This window comes from Nesoenas mayeri (genome assembly GCF_963082525.1).
Source record: "Nesoenas mayeri genome assembly, chromosome: 1".
Taxonomy (NCBI): Eukaryota; Metazoa; Chordata; class Aves; order Columbiformes; family Columbidae; genus Nesoenas; species Nesoenas mayeri.
The window spans coordinates 102,400,239-102,419,538 of NC_137541.1; the positions used below are offsets into that span (position 1 = coordinate 102,400,239).

The window sequence follows — 19,300 nt, forward strand, 5'->3', positions numbered from 1 at the left end:
TTTGTGCTGTCCAAGTTTCTGGGCATGGGCAGAATATTTTCCCCCCTTTTTGGAGTGGCACCACTTTGCTGTTGGTTTTCTGCTTTGAGGACAGTCACTGAGCCTGAAGCAAAAGAGGGGAAAGTTGGCAAAAGTTCTTCACTGCACAGTGAAGAAAGTGCACTCCACAGGTCTCTTCAATGGTTCCCTCTAGGATGCTAAAGAAAACTTCAAGTGCTGTCATTGAAGTGTCGAAACTTTACCTATACAATTCTTGAGCATGACTATTTGTGCACTTACCTTAAAGGACTGGTAGCTCCTATACCTTATTGCCTCTGGTATAACATGATATAACGTGAAAATGATTGCAGAGTTGCTATTTATGGTGTTACTGGTGATTTGTGGAAGGATGGAAGAGGTGGTTAAATATTGCTTCCTCCTCCCACAGTCAGTTTTCAGAGTCATTCACCAAGAATTTGAAAAAACAGTGGTCTGAATGAGTTGGAAGGTGCTGTTTCTTTTTGATAATGCCTCAAACTGTAAATGGAAGCTACCATTATGCAGTGGTATAAACAGTATGCGTTGAGACTTTATATTAGGAAACAAGTGAGAACAAAACCTCACATTGTGTTATCTGATAACGTCTCAAAGTAATTAGTCCCTGTGTTTGTTTTCAACCTATTGTGTATTCAGTAGGTAAATCTTAAAAGTTTAGGTTATCATGTGTACATATGCGGAATTAATGTAAGTCTTCTTCCAGGAGGGATTATTCTACCAGAAAAACACTGTAATAACAATGCAATTGGTTTATACTTAGTCTTGTAATAGAGAAATTAGCCACAAACTTCCTTCCTTAGTTCTCCCACAAAAAATCTCCTATTGATTGTACTCTAGGTTTTTAACTTTGTTAGATGAAAAAGCAATGAACTGCATTGATGCCAACTGTTCTGCTGCTAGTTTTGATACAATAAATGTTTCTTGTTTAAGAGATTGCCTTCAGCTGATGTTGTCTTTGCTTTTTCTCCCTGACAGCTGTGACTCTGCGAGGAGACAGCGGGAGAAGATCGGAGAGGAGAGCCAGGCGAGTTTCAGCATGTCTCTCAGATCATTCACTGGCTAGTGACAGTGGCGTGTTTGAAGCTTTAAGCAAAAGGTCAGGTGTACAAATGCATAGTAAGCTGGAAATATTCCTGTTCTACCACACAGTCCAAAAGAATTAATTATAATTTTCTAAATACACTTCCAAAATTGCTAATTCTTATGCAACCTAATACTCTTACATTGATGTTTTAAAGGAAAAGCTTTTTACATCCAGTTCCACTGTCATCTTCAAAAGTGCCAAGTCCCTTTCGCTTTGTTGTCTCTTTAGCATTTTAACACCATATACTTTTTTCGTGAAATATAGTGTTTTCAGCTCATTAGTTTTATATCAGGAATTTTGTTTCAACCATCTATAGCAATAAAATTATACAGAGAGTGACTTAGAATTCTAAGTAGCATATAATAAAAGTACAACTGCAAGAAAAAAATATATGAGCTGCTGAAAAATCTACAACTGTGTAGGTTGACCTAGTGATGGAAGGAGGGGTAAAGGTGTGTTATTTTATGTGATTATTTTAACACAAACAGTAACTGGGAAGAAGCTAAGATTTTCAGGATGCTAAAGAGAAATGAAAGACAGACTAAACATTAAACTACAATGGATATCTTGAAAGAGGTATTCTAAAAACTAATTTTTAAAAATGGTGAATAACTATTTCTGTGTGTTTTTAAATAAATACCTCAATCTCTTCTGTATTACCAGTCCCTCCTAAATTACCAAACAATTGCTTATATCCATAATCACAAAATAAATGTTTATTTCATTATGTTTTGATAGATTAGGTCAGTATGTAGTTTACAGTACTTTCTGTTCCTGCAGGAATGAAGATCTGGAAGAGCCTGTTTATGGTGATGCTGCCAATAGTGAAGAACCACAAATACATGTTGGTTTTCTGTGAGTAGTCTTACTCTTCTTTCTCCCTGTCAACTCAGCAGGAATTGCTCACTAGTTTTCTTGGTTTGGGTTTATAACTTTTTAATAAACTTAACTGCAATGGATAGTTCTTAGAAGTTTCTGAACTGAAAGCCAAAGTTTAGTGGATGTACAGATTAGTCATCACATGCCACTTTCTGCTGGGGATGTGCCTTAACCACAGTTCATTCAGTCCCTTCAATAACAGCTGATAAAAAGGCCTTTGTTACTTCTTTCAGCAGCATTTTCATTGTCTAGGCCTTTAGTGAGTGCGTGGATATGAGGATACATCTCTGTGTGTGAGAGGAGCAGGATGACCTTAAGAAAGTCACAGGTGAAGAGACCCAAAACAAAAACACATCTCCCAAATATGGCTTTGAAATCCTGTGCCTAGGGCATGCTGTTGTTATTAGTGGAGCAGCGTGGGGAAGGGCAGATTATAGCAGTGCGAGGCAGGATGTCGTGTCATAACCCTCCAGAATCGCCTCTGCCCCTTGGAAAACTAATTCCCAAGGTTGGGAGTTTTCAAATCCCAACCAGGTTTGTTAGTTCCATTTCAAAATTCATAGTCATGTGCAAGAGCAGGATTTTTTCAGACTGATTTGTCTGATGTAACTGATGTGTTACACATGCGTGAATGCACATGCACATATATTTGCGGTGTAACTGTTTAAACCAAGGAGTGGATTTTATAAAACCTGTTCACTATTAAGAGTCGCAGTAGGGACTATTATTCTTTTCAAGTTCAAAAAATGTTTAATTCTCTTAGTTCTGTTAAATTTATTCCTGTAGCTAATATTATCAATAATGTTCTGTTATGTGTGATACCTGTAATTGCTTTTGATTCAAACTGGTTTGAGAGTTTTGTTTAACAGCAAAAGGTGCTTTTACATTCTTAAAGTCTTTGTAGTCTTTCATCTCTATCTTTTAAGCAAAGTCTTGATGCTTGGTTACTAATACAGCAAATTTATTTTCCAGGCATGACAGTGGAAGCGAGTGTCTGTTAGTCCACGTATTACAGCTGAAGAACTTTACTAGTCTAGTTGTTAAGGAAAACTGCAAAATGTAAGCTTACATGTCACCCACAATCTGATAATTGCTTGTTGTGTGGCACAATCGAAATATCATAAATGTGTTTGTTTTCATGCAAAATGAAGCCATTTCTGGAGAAGATGTTATGTCTTAGCCTACATGAGTAAAGGGTTAATTTTAGGGATATAGGGCCCCTTTTTATAGAACCTCTGTCATAATGGTCAGCTAACAAGCATAGTCTTCTAATGATCCATGTTATTACATGTCCATTATGCACATGAAAGTTTGTTCAAAAGTATTGAAGTCATGCTTCTATCACCTCCCATGCCTTCTGGCTGTCTACAATATTTGCAGTATTTGAGAAACATTATTTTCTGTACAACTTCTCTACAGCTTATCTGTGTATATCCTAGAAATAAGCTTACTGTAATTTTCTCAAATTCCTACTGTCACATGTATAGTCATCAGTAAGAGAGATACCTTGCCCTTTAACTTAACCCAAAAAATATGAATAAACCAAAAACTGGACATTTACAGGCTTTTGTGACCGTGACAGCTCTCCTTGAAAGTCTGTGAAACACCTTTCAAAGATAATTTTAACACAACTGCTAGCTGAGAATCAATACAAACAAGTGAATTTTTTAAAGCTCTAGTGGCCTGTGCTGCTTTTTCAAATCCCATATTGCATTATATAGAACATTGCTTAGTTTATTCTAATAAATGTTTCTTCAATAATGGCCATGTTACCATGAAACACAGTCTCATCTAGTGATATGTATCTTAACATATTTTAAAGAAATTTGACCTGTGAAAATAATTGATCTTTATCTCTGGGAGAGGTTGTTTGAAAACTGTGTAAAATGGAGGTGTGATAATGTTGTAATGTAGAATAAGTTGTTCCATGGGAGCTGTTAAATTGACATGCATCTCACTGAGTTGATCTTTGTTGAGAACGCTTGATCTTGCTAACCCTGCAAACCTCTAGTGGAAATTCTTCATATCGGTGGGTGCATCAGTGTCAGTCTTTTGCTTTGTTTTCAGTGTTAGTGCAAGGACATGCCGTAGGGAAAAGAAACGTGAGTATCGAGTAGTATTCAGCCATATTGCCTTGTGATTAGAAAAAGAAATAAGTGTTGTCTAGAGAAAGTCAAGTAGACTCAACAAGGTAAAAAAAGTCTCCAGAGGGTTTGTTGGGCATTGATGTCAAGGCAATCAGGTGTCGTAAGTAGCACCCAAAAAAGCACTTTTGTTCCCCATCCTTCTCTGTTAACCATTTGTGCTGGAATCAATCAGTTGCATGGCTACAGGGTAAATCAGTTGGTTTAGTCGAAAAAGGAAGTTTATCTTGCTAAAACCAGAAGAAGCTTTTAGCCAGTTTGATGCATACATTCAATGAATCAGAGTTACTGGGGACAGCGGTGGTGAACTTACCTGTGGCAGCTGATGAAGGGAAGGGTTGGATCGCTCTCTTCACAGCACATAAAGCTGTTGAGCCATCTGACGCTCCATACGGCAACACTGCAGTTCCACTATGATGAGCTCTTCCAGGTGTCCTCTAACCATTTATTTGCCTGTCAGTGTCAGCCCTTCTCTGGTGGTGGCATAAGAGTTCATGCAGCTGTGTAGTCAACTACATTGAGCCTTTGAGATGGATTTTTCTAATCCTTAAGCCTTATTTTTGTGGGGTTAACTTTTTAACCTAGGTAAGTTTTCTAGTCTGGTTCACAGCACGGTTGCATGAAGCTGTTCGCTGGCACAGGGGAAAGTATTGGCAAGAAATAGGATATTGCAGGGTCTGGGCAAGCAGTCGGGACAGAGAGTACACAGAGACACTTCTCTAAGTAGCTCTGCTGCCTTCCATCAGGTTAAAATAGTCATGGATTTTGATTTTGGCGTGGAGTCTCAAATGAGATGGCACCAAATATTTAAATTTGTGTTTTAAGATGGCAGGTGGATGCAATGACTGTAGGCTTCTTTTGCTTTCCTTTTGTGCTGAGTTTTTTAAGGGGGTTGGAGGGGAAAGCCATGCTCAGTGGGTGGAAGGAAGAAATGGCTCAATGACATGGGGCAATTCAATCACCTAAACATAGGCATGTTTCCATTTGAAATATCACAGTATAGCACCTGGCCTTCAGCTGCTGCTGCTTGGGAAGGCTGTAGCTCTCCCATAGATACTATATCATATTTGCTAGCTCCATGTAGATGCCTCAGATACATCAGGGCATCTCAATTCCAAATTCTATTGGTGACTCTGCTTAAGCACTTAAGTTTAAAAAAATATCAAATCAGCTGTAGTTAGAAAAACGTGGGTTTCCAAATTAGCTTTGCAGTTCTTCAGTGTTAAGAACACAAAGTAAATTCCTGTAACAAAGAGGTACCAAAGCAGCTTCTTCATGTAGAAGTTACACTGATGTTTTTGCTTTGCTTGATTTTGAGAAATGCGAAATAGCTTGCTTTGTCTCAGCTGTGCTATTTGTCTGTTTTGCTGTTCCCAGTCATGTGAGAGTTTATTTGCCACCGCTTGAGTCAGGCACACCAACCACTTACTGCTCTAGAGCTTTGGAATTCCAAACTCCATTAATATTTAATGAAGTTTTCCGAATCCCCGTGCATTCAAGTGTTTTGAAATTAAAATCACTACAGCTGTATATCTGTTCAGTTGATCATCAGCAACAAGAAGAACTATTGGTAAGTGGTCATTTTTTTAAAAAGCCATGTGATAGAGGAAACTACAGTTACTTGAGGAATGATTTTTAAGATTCAAAAGAGAAAGTGAAGACTTTATTTTTCCATAAGAAGTACTGATAGAGTTACATGTTAATGTCTCTGTCCACATACACAAGTATGGTTCTGTTAATAAAAAAGGTGGGGTTTTTAAAAAGTTGAAATATGTGCATTTTAGGTTACATAAAGTCTTGGAAATAATTAGCAAAATTAGCAGAGGTTGAGAATTAGAGCATTTTAGGCAGTGTTGAAAGTAATGTTATTTGTACTACTATTTAAATATTACATTGCAGAGGCATGTTGAAAACTGATATAAGGTTTACATTAATTACTATGGCATTTAGTAGATAAAGAGTTAATTTTTTTGTTTATTAAATGCTTTTTGCGCAAATGTCTGCTTTGGGGAAAGCTGAAAAATCTACCGTTGCTAATTTTTTATGTAAGAGGGGAAGCATTGTGTAAAACAGAAGAAAGAAAAAAAAATCCCTGAAGAGTTCATCTGACAGCTTTTAAACTACAGTGTGGTCAAGACTTGTGTTTCCGCATGGCGCTGTAACATGTGCATGGTGAATCGGTATCATTAAAATATACCAAATACAACCCCCTTATTTCTGTATAACAGTGATGGAAGAAAACTGTTGTTATCTCGATCTTAACGTTGTTGTAGGATTATAGTGATCCTGGCTGGTTTCAGTTACATCAGTCTTTTATGTTAAACTGATGGAGAAGTCTGATGTAGATGCATTCAAAGAAATGTAGCCATTGTTTAGATAGGTTACATGTGTTTAACTTTAGATGTGTTAAATGTTAACTTCATTTAGCTGTTGTCAAATATAAATAAGCTTAAATAAATCTGCCCTGATGCCCTTGCTGTTTTGAAGTGATTGGGCTGGCATTTCAGTGAGGGGTTTGAATGGGTTAGTGACATTTTTCTTTGAGCCTGCCAAAGTATTTAAGAGGTACGGGTATCTCACTGTTGCGCTGGACTGTGGATAAGAGGTGTTCACGTGAGCAAATCTGGTGAAGAATGCATGTTTGTTAGTCCACATTTAAAACTAGGTAGCGGTCTTAATGTTGACAGGAGTGGACCCGAGGTCTTGTCTGCCACAGTAAGTTTTGTCATCTTTGCACTTGAACATGAAGGAAAAGAAAGCATCTCAAGAACAGGCTGGATATATTGGTGTAAAATGCTTTACACTGAAATGACTATTTAGCTTCCCAGAAGAACAGGCTATTTCAGTGTATAGCATCTTTATATTCACACAAGTGCATGTAAGTTTAGGGTGCTTTTATTTTAACTGCTACTAATGAATTTGCAACAAAGGGGCAGGTCTTCAGGTTATGTTGGTAGGAATTTTTTTCACTTTCATAGTCTTATTGTAGTTTGTCAGAAATATCTTTGTCTACAGTAGCTGGTAACATACTTTAGGGTAAGTTAACAGTACTGCTCAAAAAGAGAGAGAAACAATGCCATAGTTTCTGTCACAGTTTCTTAAGGCAGGTGCATTGAAGTACACATTTAAAAATTATGATTGTTGCCATCTTTTTCTGTAAATTGAAAATGACTTCTCAATTTGAGAAAATGCTTATTTGCTACTTTTCTTTGGAGCTACCTGTGACGGCCTGACGGCCTCTACTATAGTCTTTCAAAATCTCTTCCACTGAGATTACAGTTTTTTCCATCTATTTAAGCATCCATATATTTCTGAAGTTCTTGATGACTGCTTTCTTTTCGATTAGGTTGGGTCAGTTTAGTGTTTTCTTAAATGTAGAAGCCAGGCTGGTGTTTATGCAAAGTTACACAAATATTTGTACGTAACAGGGAATGAAGAAAAAAAAAAAGGAGGGGGGGGAGAAATAAATGTTCTGGCAAATAGTTCTAAACTTCATTTATAAAGAGAAGTAAATCTACTAAATTTGTGGGATGGTCTTTCCACTCCCTCAACCTTTTACTCATTTGCCCTGCCTTGCTGAAGGATCTTTTTCTGCTTTCTGAAACTATGCTTCTTTAAATTGGTTTATTTCTTCCCTGGTGGCCCCACCAATATTGAGACAAGGGGGTTGTTATTTTCCACGAGTAGCATATATGGCTCAAATTAAAACATCAAAGAAATGCGATTGCCTTTCTTACAGTCACATGACATTGCTGTTTCACTCCCAGTTTCTGATCTTTTGCAGCCCTGACCAATCAATTATTCCCCGTGTCTTAATTTATTTGCATTATTCTTCTTGAGTGTAAACTTTTAGTTTTTTGCATTTAACGGTTTTATTTCAGAACATCCATCTCATTTTTTTAACGTAATTTTAAGTTTTGATCCTTTTCTCATACATTTTAAAATCCCTCTGCTTCACATCACTGGGAGATACATAAGTGCTTTCAATGTTCTGCCATCCAAGTTGTTAACAAATGCATCGAAGCAGCCCACTAGCAGACCTACCTTGGTCCTGTCAGTACTGAGAATTATTAATTGCATTTGATGGTGATATTCTAGCCAGTTAGCCAGTTCGTGTCTTTGAGCTGCCTTCTTAGCTGCTTCATACGTCTTAAGAGTCAACATATGTTTTTTCCAATATTGGTGATTGGAAAACAGCTTTCCTCTCTAACCCTGAAACCAAACCCAGCATGTCTTAAACATTTTCCAACTCTGATACAAAAGTGTGATTTTTCGATACATGTTTCTTCCTTACATTGTGTCAGAACAAGTGTAACAGATAATTAGAAGACATTTCTGTTTCATATATGAAAGAAAAGGCATATCTGTTTGTAGCATTCAGTATACTGACTTAAAATGACTGTCTCAGTAACATGTTGTATCCTGATATGACATTCTTTTGTTAGCCTCAAAAACTTTCTCCATCAGCTTTTGTACACCTGTTCAAACAGAGCCCCAGGGAACATTCATCTTGGAAAAACAATTATTTTTTTTTTCTTAATTATTTTCTAATTAACTCTTTCTTTACCTGCTTAAAGTTGAATACAGTTTCTATGTTTCCTACTGCCTTTCCGTGTTTGTGAGAGATGAACACAATTTTTACATGATTTTTCCAGTGGCATAATAAAAACATTCTTAGCAGGTCCACGAGCATAAAAATTAACAGGTTGTAGAGATAGCTGGATAAAGCCAAAGCCATTAACAGGCTAGCTGTTACGAAGTCATTGCTAGGTCCAGTATGTGAACTGATTTAAAACTGCTGGTTTTGGTTTAGGTCAACACCACTCAGAAATTTCTTACATGAGCACTGTCTGATGGAGTAGGGCTACTTTAAAGCTGGGAAGACTTTCAGTGGGAAGCCTCCATTAAACCTATTTTCACCTGAATCTGGGAGATGTAAAGATGGCTTGGAAAGTGGAAAAATGGCTTTATGGCCCATTTGACTGACATATATTATAAACAGGCAGAAAAAAAAAAAGAATTGGTTTACGCAACATTTTTTTCCCCCTGTGGAAGATGCCTCCGAGGATTAGAGAACAGAAGGGTATCCCAGAATATAGTTCTCTCAAATGGAAGCAGGTTAAAGCAATATTGTTAAAGTAATAATAATTTAAGCAAATGTAGAAATTGAATATGTCATTGAGAGCGTTTATTGAACATAATATTAAAAGCTGACATCTGTAACTATCATGTCTACATCAGTCATGGAAATTTTTTTTCAACTTAAAATTTAATGTCAACTATGACTCTTCCGGGTAGTGAGCAAGAGGCAAGAAATTCAGTATCTTAAATGTCATAACGCAACAGAGCAAAAATGTCTCTTCTTAAGATACGCTATTAGTATTTTATAAAGTAGTGGTGTTTTTTACATTATAAGTAAAATACTCTTTAAATGAGAATATGTCTGTTCTGCAGTGTATTATATTGTGGTCTGTGCTTTTTGCTGTTTACAGGGCATTGCGCAGATAAACCTGACTGATGCAGAGAGTTCGGGTGAGATGCAGCTTCACTGGTATTCAGTTCAGATCTTCACGGGTTCAGATCCCCAGAGAGCAGAGAACAAAAACCAGTGTGAAGAAAGTGTTCCCCGGTCTTCTGGAAATGTAACTACAGTTAAAACAGTATGGCTCTGAAAAAGTGATTTGTTTACTTTATTTGGGTTACTGTGCTGGGTGGTTGGTGGTGGTCTTATCTCAGGTGCAGTTTGTTTTTGAGGTGCACAGAAGGCAATACCTTAATTTAGCTCTTGTGGCAAAAGCTGGATTTTAAAAGAGTAATTAAAAGCTAGATTGTGTCTGGACAGGGACTTGAAATAGTTCTCTGTCTATATTGTATGCACACTTCCAGTTCAACTAACAAAAACTCATTTAAAATTTCTGCCACTGCACTTCAAGAGATTGTCAAGGAAGGTTGTACAATTTCTATGCTTGGAGATATTTTGGCCCTTGACTGGGCCTTGAGCAACCCGATGTGGCTATGAAGCTATCCCTGTTTTGGGCAGGACATGGGACTAGGTGACCTCCAGAGGTCTCTTCTCACCTAACTTGCTGGATGATGCTCCACAGTGAGGTAAAGCCTGCCCAGTTTCTGTGAGAAGTTGCGTTAGTGGAACACTGTGTACTTTTTCATCACTAATATACAGGACAGACGTTTTGAGTGGGTTTGTTTTGTTTGTTTATTTGTGTTTTGTTTATTTTTTTCCTGTTGTTGTTGGTTTTGGTTTGGGTTTTTTTGGGGAAAATATTTTGTTTTCTTTGAGTAATATACATTAAATGTGATAGCTTGTTTGAATGGTTTTATCTGAGATCTAGTTTACCTTTCAGGATGCGGTGACAGCCCTGTTAGCAAGGACCACCGCCCAGCTGGAGGCTGTTGAGAGAGAGCTGGCAGAAGAGCGGGTGAAACTGGAGTACACAGAGGAGGAAATCCTGGAGTTGGAAAGAAAGGAAGATCAAGCAGAAGCCATATCAGAAAGGTACAAATAGTAGTTTAAATACCTGATCAAACAGCCAAGTGCTATTTAAACTATGGGTATAGTCTGAAATGCAGCAGGAGAAACAGCAGGTTCTTATTCCAAGATCTATTCCCTGTTTGTGTTATGAGTATCAAATTATGTTAGTATATGGTGACATGCAAACAGGAGCAAACCTTATTTGAATAGCTGGGTGAGTTTAGAGGACTTGGAATTTGGGGAGTGAGAAGACATTCTGTCAGTCGTGCTTGACCAACCTCGTAGCCTTTTATGAGGATATAACAAGGTGATTAGATGACGGCAGAACAGTAGATGTGGTCTGCCTTGGCTTCAGTAAAGCATTTGACACATTCTCCCACAGCATCCTCACAGCTAAACTGAGGGAGTGTGGACTGGATGATCAGGTAGTGAGGTGGACTGCGAACTGGCTGAAGGGAAGAAACCAGAGAGTTGTGGTCAATGGGGCAGTCTAGTAGGAGGCCTGTATCTAGTGGAGTGCCTCAGGGGTTGGTACTGGGACCACTATTATTCAATATATTCATCAATGACTTGGATGAGGGACTACAGTGCACTGTCAGCAAGTTTGCTGATGGCACTAAGCTGGGAGGAGTGGCTGACATGCCAGAAGGCTGTGCTGCCATCCAGCGAGACCTGAACAGTCAGGAGAGTTGGGTGACGAAAACATTAATGAAACATAACAAGGGCAAGTGTAGAGTCTTGCATCTGGGTAGGAACAACCCCAGGTTCCAGTATAGGCTGGGAAACAACCTGCTGGAGAGCAGTGTAGGGGAAAGGGACCTGGGGGTCCTGGTGGACAACAGGATGACCGTGGCCAGGAAGGCCAATGGCATCCTGGGGTGTATTAGAAGGGGGGTGGTTAGGAGGTCGAGAGAGGTCCTCCTTCCCCTCTACTCTGCCCTGGTGAGACCACATCTGGAATATTGTGTCCAGTTCTGGGCCCCTCAGTTCCAGAAGGACAGGGAACTGCTGGAGAGAGACAAGCATAGGGCAACCCAGATGACTGAGGGAGCAGAGCACCTCCCTTATGAGGAAAGGCTGAGGGAGCTGGGTCTCTTTAGTTGGGAGAAGAGGAGACTGAGGGGTGGCCTTATTAATGTTTATAAATATACAAAGGGTGAGTGTCACGAGGATGGAGCCAGGCTCTTCTCGGTGACAACCAATGACAGGACAAGGGGTAATGGGTTTAAACTGGAACATAAGAGGTTCCACCTAAATATGAGAAGAAACTTCTTCTCAGTGAGGGTGCCAGAGCACTGGAACAGGCTGCCCAGAGAGGTTGTGGAGTCTCCTTTGCTGGAGACATTCAAAACCCGCCTGGACATGTTCCTGTGCGACCTCATCTAGGTGTTCCTGCTCCGACAGGGGGATTGGACTAGATGATCTTTCGAGATCCCTTCCAATCCCTGACATTCTGTGATCAGAAACTTTGCTGGGGAGGCAACTGTGATGGGTTTGCAATGGCACTGTACTAAAAAAAAAATTGTTGTGACATAAGAAAATGTCAAAGAAAGAAATGCATTGCAATGCTTATGGAGTGAACATGCAGCACAGCTCTTACTATTTCAGGGTTAACTAGATGCTATTTCATAATTAATAATACTCCCAGTTTGTTATGTGAGTTATGTTTTTCTTTTTGTTATTGTTTTGGTAGTATTGCTTTAAAGACCAGAACATGAGCTTTAAGAAAATTAGGAAAGGTGATTTTTTTTAAGTTTTATTTTTATTTTTATTTTTTTTTTTACATGAAGTGTATTTGCTTGTCTGTGCATTTGCAGAAATGCAAGTGGGATATATTATACCTTTCACCATTCTATATTTTTATTGGAGAAGTAGTACTCTAAAATGATAAATTGACCTGGGTAATGAAATACATAAATGTGATGCATATTTGCATGTGGGTTTTGTTTTGTTTTTTTAATACCTACAAAATTCTTGTGATATTCTGATTTCAGGAGTTGGCAAGCAGAATCTGTTGACAGTGGCTGCAGTAACTGCACCCAGACCAGCCCTCCTTATCCAGAGCCGTTTTGCGGGGATGCGTTAGCAGGACATGTATTCGCAGCTCCAGCTGGCCAGTACAGCTCTGGGAACGTGCAGCCTCCGCCACTAAAGGTAACAAGTGAGAGAAGACACTACGCCATGGGAACTGCCGCCCTGCCTGGTACACATCGAGTGTGTTACTGAGGCCTGTTGGGTCTGAGTCGGAGTTGATCAGGAGAGAAGACAATCAGAGGTTACAGTAACAACTTTGTATGAGCACCACCTACATGACGGCATGTGCCTTTTGAGTTTTTAAAAATGCCTTCTCTAGGGCTGGTTTTTTTTGTTTGCTTTCTATTTATTTCTGGGCAGAATTAGCTTTTTTTTAATCAAAAGGCAAGCTACTTTCATTGTGGCCTTTATCTAATGTGTAAGTATGTACTCGTATCAGTTTTTGTGTTGACCCAAAATTGTAACAGAAAAGATCATGATAAAATTCCAGTGCTCTTAGAAGTAAGAATTTTTGAAGGAATTGCAAAGAAGCAGGCTTAAAGTGTTAAGACTTGCATTGCTGTTTCAGTGTTACAGTAAATACAGCTCAAACATTCAGAACAATTGTGCTGAAACGGATGTATTTAAAATCTTCTGTATTCAAGATATGAGACATTGAAAATAATCCTGAACAAACCAAAATCAGCACAGTTCCATTGAAGCAGAGGAGCGCAGACTGCTTGTGTTGCCTTTAGGGAAGGTAACACCTCCTGTTGGGGAGTGAGTGATCTTCAAGTTTGGAAGCTTTGCTAGAGCAGCATATTTTCTGTATTTCCAAATATTTGAGTGTTCTCGTATAATTGTTTCATCAGTGTTTCACTTCCCTTTTGTTAAGTTTCTTCTCTTCATTTGACTCCATCCAGCTTTAAAGTGGCTGCTTCAGAGTCACTGTGCTTGTTGACAGGTGACAGTTTTCTTCTGTTGAGGCTGGAGATCAGGTGGTAGCTTGGTTAATGCCCAATTGCCAGTGCTGAATGCAGTCTTTGTGCTCTGCTGCTATGATTCATGTTATAACATAATTCTTACTGTTCCAGAGAACACTTCTGAAAGGTAATCTTATGATTTCAAATGACCTAGTTTTAAAACTTTAAAAAATGAGGTGATTCATCCTCTGTTCTCAGTGCTCATTAAAACTTAAAACAATTTGCCCCGCCAGCTAGGTTCACTTCTGATATTGTTTGAATGTCTGATTGTTTCTGGTAAGAGAGAGAAAATAAGGAAAAAATAAAAATTTTTCCTTCATTGAAATTTTAGGTGGATAAGGAAACTAACACTGAGGATCTATTTCCTGAAGAAGTTGCTATTCTTCCAAAAGAGAGAACTAGCCGCCGGCCACGGGGTTCTGCTTTTGTTCGCAGTAGCACTATTGTTCGTTCCCAGACCTTCTCGCCTGGAGCACGAAGTCAATATGTTTGCAGAGTGAGTAAGGTTTAAAGAGAAGGGAAGGGAGGGGCCCCCACACAAGAATTTTGTACGTTTTTGATCATTTCTTCTGAAGACTTTATTGCATTTTTAAGAAACATATGCCACTTTTTAATACTAATGAACAATCTGTCATTGAATTTAAACAGTGCAGTGGGAAAGAGGTCCCCTGATTCTTCTTGTTTTTAGGAGTTTAAACCTGAATTTATTTCATTTAAAATTTAAGAATCTACAGTAAATTAGATATTAAGCTCTCTTTCGTGGCAGCCTTAGAAGTTAGGCTAGGGTGATTGATTTTGCAGAGGTACAGCACTGTCTAATGAGGCATATAAATAGCTTAAAAGCCAAGTTTAACTTTCAGGTACTTAAGGTTTGGGAAAGGGGACTGAGTGCATAATGTTATGTTTATTGCATAAATATTCTCAGGACTCTGGTTGCTGTCAAGCGTGTAAGTTGTAGGATGCCCATTACAGTGGAACCTGGGATTCCTAGGTGCACTGGTGCAAATAACTGAGGATCGGCATAACAGTGTTCAAGTGCATGTGAGGCGGCTGCCCTGCTCAGCACCAAAAGACTTATAAGCAGTTGACTGGTGCTGTTGCAGATCTATACGTCGGTATTGATTTTGCAATATTGGTAGAACACGCGTAGCTTTAATTGTACTTTTTCATAAGCTTGGCTTTGAAAATGCAGTGATGATTTTTTAAACTTTTATGCTTTTTCCTAAACCAAGGATCTTTTGGTTTTTGCTCTTATTTACGTTGCATGCAATACGTCTGCGGACCAACTTGAATTCTTCAGTTTGATTTCTGGATTCCACATCTGTTTATGTTGCAGGGAATGTGAGTAAAACATGCTCACACACCAAAACCAAGATAGTGCAAAAAGGAAGAGATGGTTAAACACCCTCACTTCATCTGTGTTTACTTAAAATCAGAGGGAGAATGTATTGCTTGTGCCCATGACAGTAAATGGTTAAGGAAGAAATATTGCCTTTAGCTCCCCCCTCCCCCTTTTTAGGTTGCGTTGTCTTGGATATTTAGTAGAATGCTTGATGAAATTTAGCTGTAAAACGTTGATAATTTTGAAGCTTTCTTAAGTTATTGTATCTATACAGTGTGAGTACTATTACATACAAATCTTTATAAATAACTAAAGCTGAAAAAAATGAGTTGCTTAAGACAGTTTCGGTACAGTCTTAAAAATGAATCTGAAGAGCAAAAGAAAAAAAATAATCCAGATTTCTTAATGTAGAAGACCGTGTAAGCAACCTGTGTTTTCAACATCTTTTCTGATCAGCTGTATCGCAGTGACAGTGACAGTTCAACTCTGCCAAGGAAGTCACCTTTTGTCCGGAATACATTGGAGAGGCGTACTCTACGGTATAAACAGGTATTCCTACGAAACCGATTTTTACTTTTCACTAAGGTGCTAGGACACTTGTACTTTATTATTAAGCTTTAGATGTCTACATGTACATTCTCATGTTTTTAGGAAATGTATGAGGCTTCTGTAATGTATTGGGGGTAGTGGGTGCGGTGTGTACATGTTTTAGGTGTGGTTTGGGTTTTTTTTCAGCTGAAAGGTAGATATAAAGAAGTGGAATATAGTTGTGAAGAATTATTTAGGAGAAAGAATAGCGTAGCAGACAAAAGTTAGTTTAATGGGGACTGAATTTGTATTGATTTAGATGTAGACTTTGTTAAATCTTTAAAATCTAGTTTATGATTCAGGGTGCAGGCCCGGAGAAGTGTGTGTGAATGTAGCAGTGAAGCGTCCAGCTCCCCTCATATGCAGCCTAGAGCAATGTAGTGTTTGAGGCCCAAATACTTGGGAATTAATAGGTTATAAACTCTCCTTTCACTCTTGTGCCACCCCACAGAACAGGTGGGCAGAGAAGGGCAGGTAAGGCATTTAATGCCGTGTGTATAAATGGCTTATGGTTTAACCTGGTCAGCAGGAGTTAATCTATTGCTAGTGTAGGCAAGTAGAGACCCACACAGCCCATTTTGAATCAGAATGTATCTTAAAACCAATATCGAATAAAAACCCTTTAAGGGGAATCTTACTTGGTACAATATTTTCTGATGTCATGACTCAGGTATGAGTTTTTCATATTGCATCCTTTTATTATCAGCATAATATGAAAGTTTAGTCTGTAAACTTGAATTAGTTTTTATAAGCCAAAAGGAGACTGTAAAAGGAGGCAGTAGAAAGCAATTTAAAAAGTTGATATATGGCACAGAAGACCCGTACAGCTAGTTAGCCTTTCACTGTGGGATGATAAGTTATCTCTCCAAAACTTTGTGTGCAAATTCAGTATGGAAAAGATATGCTCTATATAGCTAAAAATTGGCCAATGTATTATGTCGAGAGTAATATATTGTGTGTTTTACTTGAATCCGAATAACTCAGCAGTCCTGCAGATCGCCTTTGGCTGAGCTTATGGCGAGGACGTCCTTAGACCTGGAGCTGGATCTCCAGGCATCCAGAACTAGACAGAGACAGCTGAATGAGGAGATATGTGTTTTAAGGGAGCTGAGACAGCGTCTGGAAGATGCCCAACTCCGAGGGCAGACAGATCTACCCCACTGGGTCCTTCGAGATGAGCGATTCCGGAACCTGTTGAAGGAAGCAGAGAGGCAGGTATGGAAACAGGAGACAAGCGATCAACATGTTCAGAAACTTCTGGTTTCAAAATTTCTTGATTGTGACAAGATGTCTAAAGAGCTGTTTTTACAAAACTTCAAACAATCGAATATTTCTTCAATATTCTTGAAGTTAGCGCAATAGAAATGATTGGATTATTACCAAACTGTGTATTTATTTGAAGACAATTAATGGAGAATGGCGCTATTTGCCAGTAGCACTTTTAGTGTTTTGGTTTGGTTTTTTAGTAGATATTTATTGTTGGAACTTTAATTCCCTTACTTCTGATCTTTGAAAGAAATTTTGCTGATTGGATATTTCATTTTTACAAGTGTTTGGAAGGTTCTGTAAATATATGATTTTTCCTTTTCTTGGAAAAAAGAAGTGGGAAAAACTGCATAACAAACAAAATTGCCATTGGATTATTGGAAATGAAGAGTGAGCCTAAATTTATTTTAAGGTCTTGTTTGACAGATCTGTTTGCAGTGAATTTCATGAATTTAGTACATATCTCTCTGGAGTTCATTATGAAATGAAACAATACTCTGTTTTGAATTTATAGTTCTTAGATGATCAACTATTTCAGACAGTGTACTTCTGTGCTTTTACTGTGATGAGTGGAAAAAAAAAATCATTATTTTAACCTAGGTATTCTTGTGTTGTATTTATGCATATGACCATTTAAAGCAGTATATTCTTGTTTTCAGACCAGACAGACCAAATTTGAACATCACCAAGAGCAAGCAGCTGAAAAGATGCTAAAGAAAGCATCAAAAGAAATATACCAGTTGCGTGGGCAAAATCAGAAGGAGCCTATTCAGGTGCAGACTTTTAGGTAAGTGGTGATGTGTACTGCAATAGCATGGCAACAGTTCACTAGAGAAGTTAAAGCTCTCTAAAGCACTTAGCTTAAATTCTGTGTGTCTTCTGCATAGCCAGTAATTTTTAACTATATCTAGAGATTTGGATACATGAGTTTCCTTTGATTTATTTGTAGTGCAGAGAGTCAAAACTAAGGTAAAATTGCAGTCTTACAATTCTAAAATGTGTGAAATAAAAAAAAAAGAAGCCTTCAAGCACACACATAGCTTAGATGATTCTTTCAACTTAGCCTACTTACTATTAAGTTCACATGATTTGTCAGTTCTTCGGTGCAAGCCTGCGGGCATAAATAGTTTGTTTAATGTAATACATACACATAACTAGTAACACTCTCTCACTAAAAATTACTCAGTAACATTCCAGCTTTCCTTCATTAAGCCTTTGCTTTGGACTATTCCAGTTTCAGCTGCATTCACATGGTATGTGTCCTCTCTTAGCTTCAGATTTTTTTCTGACACTTGATTTTGTGTACAAGTGGCATTGATAAAGAATGTGCATTTCACAGGAAGGCTTTATTATTTTAGTGTTACACCTTTTAAAAATTTTTCTTAAGAGGGTAACATTAGGAGTAAGAAAATGTTAGTGCAACGTAGCTGTGGAGGACAGCTCAGCTACCATGTTATGTTATACTCTTTCATCCGGTGTTTAGATTTTTAGAACTTTTTTACAGACAATACTTAAGTGAAACAGAAAAGCTGTCCTGGGAAGGAAGTAAGAGGAATAGAAATTTTAGGGTTGCTTTTACATCTTATGTTTCTGGTAATAAGAGGAGGAGTTTTATGTCTTGTCTACTGAGATGTCAAAAAGATCTGGAGAACTGAATAAAATGAGATCTAGAAAATTAAACAAAAGCGGTCTTCCTTGTTGAAATTCTTGCCATTTATATTCACACATTCATTTCTTATGACACTTCTTTTACTGCATGTACTGTTTGCTCAATAAAAAAGCAAAAAGGTTACTCTGAAAGCTGCCTTTTTTCTTTTTCTCTCTTTTTTTTTTGTAGACATTATTGCAGTGTACAAGGGTATTTGGACATTTGAGTTGCAGAAGTGACTTATGCAGGGCTTGTCCTGTGAAACCTTTTTACAGTGAACTATGATGTTCAATAAGTTGTATAAAGTAAAAGAAACAGTAACTATGTCCAAGGAAGCATTGGCAAAAGTATACAGTGAGGTTTAATAACTTTTTTTTGTAAGTTTTGTGTACTCCAATAAACCAGTATGTGAGTAACAAACGCTAAGCACTAACCAGAGTAAAGAAACCATGTTCTTGGGGGAAAAAATGTAGGCATATATCTGATTGACTTCCTTTTTATCTTGTTTTGATCACAGAGAGAAGATAGCTTTTTTTACAAGACCAAGGATTAACATACCTCCTCTGCCAGCTGATGATGTATGACATGTTGCATTGTAAACATGAAGTATTTATCGCTTTTATTTTAATGAAGTTATTAGATTAGCCAAGTTTCTTTAAAAAGTGCAAAAGCTAATATACACGTTTTGTAAAAAATAAAAAAAGTAAAAAAAGTAAAAGTAAACAAAAACATATATAAATATATATACATATATATATTTTATAATAGCGACTGCAACAAGGCTTGGTTTTTCCTTGTTGTGAAACTGACATCTCTGAAGACAACTT

The 19,300-nt window shown here is 38.0% G+C and overlaps 1 protein-coding gene across 1 annotated transcript in view; it reads left to right on the forward strand.

The window, feature by feature from the left end:
* WWC3 (WWC family member 3) overlaps nt 1–19,057 on the forward strand; it is a gene marked incomplete at both ends in the record, with an annotated part of 99,966 nt that extends 80,909 nt beyond the window's left edge. Inside the window, 12 exons of the mRNA XM_080363700.1 lie at nt 1,012–1,132; nt 1,901–1,975; nt 2,972–3,058; nt 5,521–5,713; nt 9,636–9,803; nt 10,506–10,657; nt 12,628–12,787; nt 13,961–14,125; nt 15,428–15,520; nt 16,547–16,774; nt 17,485–17,612; nt 18,991–19,057. Of these exons, the coding sequence (XP_080219826.1) occupies nt 1,012–1,132; nt 1,901–1,975; nt 2,972–3,058; nt 5,521–5,713; nt 9,636–9,803; nt 10,506–10,657; nt 12,628–12,787; nt 13,961–14,125; nt 15,428–15,520; nt 16,547–16,774; nt 17,485–17,612; nt 18,991–19,057 (1,637 nt within the window). The remainder of the gene's footprint in view (nt 1–1,011; nt 1,133–1,900; nt 1,976–2,971; nt 3,059–5,520; nt 5,714–9,635; nt 9,804–10,505; nt 10,658–12,627; nt 12,788–13,960; nt 14,126–15,427; nt 15,521–16,546; nt 16,775–17,484; nt 17,613–18,990) is intronic.
* Nucleotides 19,058–19,300: the final 243 nt, after the last annotated feature.